Below are 6,544 nucleotides of genomic sequence, written 5' to 3'. Positions count from 1 at the left end.
CGAGCAGAGCCGGCAGCTGAGCTTCAGGGCATTGGTTAGTTTGGATGGTGGTGGAAGTTGGGGGGGGGGGAAGGGAGAGATGCACACAGTTTCCACACGGGGCATAGAACGTGAGAAGATGCCCAAAGTCCCTCCTCGAGGGCTGCAATCCAGCCCTGTTTTCAGGATTTCCCCAATGAATCTGCATGAGATCTATTTCCATGCACTGCTTTCAATATATATTCATTGGGGAAATCCTCATTGGGGAAATCCTGAAAACCCGATTGGATTCCGGCACTCGAGGACCGGAGTTGCCCATTCTGCTTTCCCCCATAACTCTTTCTGCAAGCTTGGGCAGTATAAACATAGAAACATGATGGAAGATAAAGGCTAAATGGTCCATCCAGTTTGCCCATGTGCAGTATCCACTATCTCCTCTTCTCTCTAAGAAAGGCTTTCAAAGTCGCTCCTCAAGGACCACAATCCAGTCGGGTTTTCAGGATTTCCCCAATGAATATGCATTGAAAGCACAGATTCATTGGGTTAATCCTGGAAACCCGACTGGATTGCGGCCCTTGAGAAGGGACTTTCGAGGTAGACGGTGGATGAAAGGAAGAATAATAATAATAACTTTATTATTTTATTCCGCCATAGTTGAATGACTTCTAGGTGGTTCACATCAAAGAAGGAAGTGAGTGTCAAGAAGATGAGGAGAGCAGAAATCAGAGAAGACAAAGGTAGGAAAAAAATTTCTATTTATTTATTTTTTGCTTTAAGAGACATGCATTGCTGTTTTTGTAGTGTTGCCAGCTTCTTGGTGGTTCAATGTCTACATATTTCTATTTTATCCCCTTCTTTTACAAAACTGTAGAGCGTGTTTTAGCGCTGGCCGTGTTGGTGACTTCTCTGATGTTCAGAATTCTATGAGTGTCTGAGCTGTTACCACCACAGCTAAAAACTGCACTACAGTTTTGTAAAAGGGGGAGGTGTTAGTTTGTGATGACATATTCCATACTAGCCGAAGGTGTTTTCTGTGTTCGAAAGACATGGTTTTCTGTTAAGATTGACTTTGCAGGATTGATCTGTACTAGTCTGGCTTGTTTACAATGGGTGTATTGATGTTGTAAGATGCTGCCTTTTCCTAGGTACACTCTTGTGTGACATGTGGTTTGTTACTAAAAAAATCATGCTTTTCATACAGATGGGGGGGTCAAAAAATGATGGGCCCTGGGTGTCACATATGTGTGAGCAAGTCATTTAAAATTGTTTTATATGTATATGGTAGTGGTGGGTATGGAAATTGGGAGAGGGCTCCCTTCATTTCTACCCTGGGCCTCAACATGTCTAAAACTTGCCCTGGGACTGGGGGAGGACGTTAAAAGAAATGCCAGACTGAGTGTGGGGAAGAGCTTATGGGACTGGAAACAGAGGAGGAGGAAGGAAAGGAAGGGGGAGAGAGAGATGGTGGGCAGTGATCTGAAAGGAGAGAACAGAAATGGAGAAGTTGGATGTGGGGTGGGGTGGAGTGAAGGAAGGGGAAAGATACTTAAAGAGAGGACTGTTGGGAAAAGAAAGGGAGAGATGGTAGACCTGGGGAGGGAGGAATAGATAGGAGAGGCTACTTGGGAAGAGAAAGGGAGAGATGGTGGACCTGGGGATGGAAAGAAGGGAGATAAGGAGAAATGTTAGGTGTGGGGATGGAAGGGAGAGAGAGATGCAACATTTCTCTTTCCCTCCAACCCATTGTTCAGCATTAAGGGGGAAGGGAAGAACACAACAGAAAAGAGAGGGAGCAAAATGTTGGACCATGATGAAAGAGGAAGAGAGTTGAACCCATGGGAAAGGGGAAAAAAAATCAATATATTGGAGATAGGCATAGTGAGGGAAATGGAGCAAGAGAGGAGAAAAAAATGAATAAGACATTGGAAAGAGAATTAGTAAAAGATAGACACAAACTGGAACCAGGATGATGGAGAAACAAAATGTCCAGACACCAAGGTAGAAAAAAATGTTTTATTTTGAATGTATTAACTGGAATATGTTATTTTTGGGATATGTGCATCACAAATAGTTTTTATTGTAGTCGGTGGCATAGCCATGCAGCTGATTTGTGGGGAGGGGCTGGAGCCCAAAATGGGTAGATGGGCACCAAATTTCTCCCTGCTTGAATGCAAAATATAAATACTTTAGCTGGTGGCAACTGAAGAGCTCTTCCTCCAGTCTGGCAACCAGAAGTCTCCAAACTTTGCAGCTAGTGGCAGTATCCTCAAGCTGCCAATTTTTTCATGCATACATGAGAGCCAAGCAGAAGAAATGTGGGGAGGGAAGGCAGTGGCTATGTAATACTGCTGTCAGCTACAGAACTTTGAACGTTCTGGTCACTGGATCTGAGGAAGGGAAGGATGTGGTCATCAGCTGATGAGGCTTGGTGATCTCCACCAGTTACATCAAGGGAGATGTTCATTTTGAGGAGGCCTAAGCTCAAAGTGGGAGGCCACTGATTGTGTTCAGTACAAAATGAAGTACCTGCAGAGTTAATGTTTTGGGTTTCATATATTTCTAATTTTGAAATCCATTGTTCTGTATTTGGTGAAGGTCTGTTTTTGTATTGTGTGTGAAGAAGTCATTTAAAGATGGGTGGGGAAATTGAGAGACAGATAGGTAGAAGAGGGGCTCCCTCTTTAATTTCTGCCCTGGGCCCCTTTATGACTGAAACCGGTCCTGATGTCACTCCTCTGATGCAGCCAACTGACTTGGTGAAACAAGGTCTCTTGTCGGGACTCGGGAGTTGAGTGTGGCGTTTGGAGTTAAGCCCTGCGCATTTGGAATCAAGCTGGATGATCAAAGATAATTCCCAGTTATTTTCCCCTGATTGGTAGTTTTTTAATTTCTAAACTTAGCTGATTTCGAGTGGGAGGTTTTTATTGCCTGTTATGATATTGAAAAATATATACAGGGAAAGAGGCTTTCTGTAATGGACTCTGCTAGCGGATTTTTCAAGTTTTTTCCTTTTGGTGTTTTGATTAAGTTCCGTATACCTGTTAATATTAGAAAATTAATAAAGATTTTAAAAAAAGGAAGGTTAGAGTGAACATCACACGTGTTTGACGTTTTTCATGTCTCTCGCGTGTTGACATGCAGTCTTTTAAAATCGGCTTGTAGTCGACGTTCTGCCTTTAAGAATTTTGTGAGAGCGTCTTTCGAGTATATGAGCTGCTTTAAAGGTAACCAGCATTTTGAAATGCCTTTTATCTAACTATTTATATATTCTATTATGTAGGAATAACTTCAATTTGCGCTGTCTTTTTAGTAATGTAGTTTTAATCTTTCATTTTTTTGTTTAGATTTAAATCACCTAGTGCCGCCCAAACATTCTGTTAAGTACAGTTGAATTCTAAGCAGGAGCACGAAACATGTTCACGTCGAAACCAAGAAACCAAGCTTTAAGTTAAGAGTTTTTCAATTTTTTGCTCTAATTTGGTATTGATTTGGCATTAATTTATGCTTAAAAGTATTGAAGATTTAGCAATGATTGGGTGGTGAAGTGGTATAAGACCCCTCCGTATCTCTGAGCTAATCTTCACATATGTATAGCATTGTTAAACAACAATTAATGCATAATTCAGGATAGTGATTATTGATTACAAATATGATATTATTGAAGACAGTTTGATATTGTTGATGGAACTGTGCTGCTACGTAATTTTGAAGGGGTTTTTCTCCCCTCGTTGTATGCAGTTTAGAATGAAACTCCTTTCCATTAGTTTTGCACATACCATGATAGTAATGAACCTCACTCCCAAGCCAGGGTATGTGTTCTTATTTTGAGCTGTTCTTCTGAGACTACTGCTGGGGGGGGGTAGAGGTGTTATTTTGGAGGAGAGTGCTGATCCAGGTGGCAGAAAAGGATGATCGTTGCCACTCAGAGCTACTCAACTACCTATGCTTTCTATCTGGGAGGTGAGGTGGGTCAAACTATGTGGAAGAGGCGTTATGTTCAGGGGGCAGGGTTAAGAAAAGGGAACTGGCTTAAAGGTACAGATAATTTCAATGACAGGGGTTGATAGGATGGGATCTGCTGCACTTTGGGCTATTAGGAGGTGGAGATATGGGATCCTCTGATCAGAGAATGACACAGGGCCAAATTTTTCCCCATTCCCGCAGGAACTCATTTTCCTGTCCCTGCCCCGTTCCTGTAAGCTCTGCCTTAACCACACAAGCCTCAAACACTTATGATTTTAAAGTGTTTGAGGCTTGTGCAGATGAGGACGGAGCTTGCAGGAATGGGGCAGGGACAGGAAAATGAGTTCCTGCGGGAATGGGGAAAAATTTGGCCCTGTGTCATTCTCTACCTCTGAACTTTGGGGTGTTGGGAGAGGGGGGAGAGGATCTTTTGCACTTCAGGTTGTTGGGGCAGGAGCGAGGGTTGTCAGGGTGGAGGACATGTAGTTGGATGCACCATCGTGTTAACTCTGGGCATGAACAGTGGCAGATTACATGGTTCCTCCCACACTGTCTGCCTCAGCAGTGCCATGCGGTGCAGTAACTCTCTGCCCTGGGCATTAAATGCAGGAAAGATGCCCCCTGAATGTACCAGAAAAGCTTTGCACATGTTAATTTTGACATAGTAACATAGTAAATGATGGCAGATAAAGACCTAAGCGGTCCATCCAATCTACCCATTAAAAATACAAGATGAAATTAACTTGTCTCTTCTTTGATATTTCTGGGTCATAGACTGTAAAGTCCACCTGGTCTTGTCCTAGGTTCCAAGTGCTGAAGTTGCCGTCCAAGCTCACTCCAGCCTATCCAACCATAAAGTCTGGCCAGTAACCTCCTCATGTTCCAAGTTAATGGAGTTCCCACCGAAGCTCTCCCTAGCCCATTCTACGCTGTGCTACATGCAAAACATCCTGCCCTTTAATAAAAGAGCTCGGTTGTGAATTATTTTGCATAATTAGAAATACAGGCCATGAAAAATGCAGTAATGGCCACAGAACAGCATTTTAATAAATGAGCATGAAATAAGGTAGAGTTTCCAATTTTCCAAATGACCAAACTGTTCAAACAGCGTCCCAAATCCTATAAAATGCGTAATTTTTTCTAACTGATTAATGCTTGATGATTAATATGCCTCTTCTGCCATCTGCAGCCTACACAACAACAATTTATTATTTCTATAGCACTACCAGGCAAATGTAGCACTGCACATTGTACATGTAAGAGGGGGTCCATGCTCAGAAGAGCTTACAATCTAATTATGTACTATGCTGACTCAGGGGAAGATGCTCAAAAGCTTGCCAGTCCTACTTGCAAAGTAGCTCAGGCTTCAGTTTCAGAGCTGAGATGTTCTCCCAAGGATGGACACACACAGTATATAAATTATCTAAACTAAAATAGGAGTTATGTGTGCATCTGTCCTATGACCTGTTCTATAACGTGTGGCCCTGGAGGGGCATGGGCAGGTCAGGGGCATTCCCAGAAAAAAAGGCATGAAGTTAATTGATGTTACAACTGATACTAAAGGTTAGTAATACAGTCAAACCTTGGTTTGCGAGCATAATTCGTTCCAGAAGCATGCTTGTAATCCAAAGCACTCGTATATCAAAGCGAATTTCCCCATAGGAAATAATGTAAACTCAGACGATTCGTTCCACAACCCCAAAACTTTAATAAAAAATACTATATGTACTTGAATTGCAAGACCTCGCTCATTTAGAACAGTCACTACACTCCTGCGGCGTCAGAGAGAGAAGACCATCGGCTCAATTGTGACCCGTGTATACTGTATGTACATGTATTGCAAGGCATTGCTTGTATATCAAGTTAAAATTTAATAAAATGCTTTGCTTGTCTTGTAAAACACTTGCAAACCAAGTTACTTGCAATCCAAGGTTTTACTGTATAAATGTGCACGAGTCGAGTCTTTCATTTGAAAGGAAACTCTTCATTGAGAGGGCATAGGATGAAGTTAAGAGGTGACAGGCTCTGGAGTAATCTAAGGAAATACTTTTTACAGAAAGGGTGGTAGATGCGTGGAACAGTCTCCCGGAAGAGGTGGTGGAAACGGAGACTGTCTGAATTCAAGAGGGCCTGGGATAGGCAAGAGGGAGATCTCAGAGAGAGAAAGAGATAATGGTTACTGTGGATGGGCAGACTGGATGTGCCATTTGGCCTTTATCTGTCTTCATATTTATATGACAGGATGGCAAGTATTATACTAATACTAAAGCAATTACATTGGTTGCCAGTTGTATTTCAGGTGCAATATAAAGTTGTTTCTCTTTTCTTTTTTTATATACTTTATTTAATATTTGTTACATATAAAAATAACAAAATACAGGAAATTCCACAATAAAATAAACCAATTTAAAGGAAACATAGAAACATATAAATAGACGGCAGATAAGGGCCCACGGCCCATCTAGTCTGCCCACCTTAATGTCCCTCCCCTACCTTTGCCCATGTGCCGATCCCATTTGGCCTTAAAATCAGGCATGCTGCTGGCCTCAATCACCTGTAGTGGAAGACTGTTCCAGCGATCAACCACTCTTTCAGTGAAAAA

General features: G+C 42.1%; 1 protein-coding gene across 1 annotated transcript in view; it reads left to right on the top strand.

Annotated features, from left to right (window-relative positions):
* The first annotated feature begins 665 nt into the window (after positions 1-665).
* PPARG (peroxisome proliferator activated receptor gamma) overlaps positions 666-6,544 on the top strand; it is a 161,283-nt gene continuing 155,404 nt past the window's right edge. Inside the window, exons 1-2 of the mRNA XM_033926316.1 lie at positions 666-716; positions 3,324-3,426. Coding sequence (XP_033782207.1) covers positions 3,393-3,426 — 34 coding nt within the window. The 5' untranslated portion in view covers positions 666-716; positions 3,324-3,392. The remainder of the gene's footprint in view (positions 717-3,323; positions 3,427-6,544) is intronic.

This window comes from Geotrypetes seraphini, chromosome 17 (assembly GCF_902459505.1).
Source record: "Geotrypetes seraphini chromosome 17, aGeoSer1.1, whole genome shotgun sequence".
Taxonomy (NCBI): Eukaryota; Metazoa; Chordata; class Amphibia; order Gymnophiona; family Dermophiidae; genus Geotrypetes; species Geotrypetes seraphini.
The sequence above is the reverse complement of the archived record's forward strand: the minus strand, read 5'-3'. Positions and strand labels throughout refer to the sequence as shown.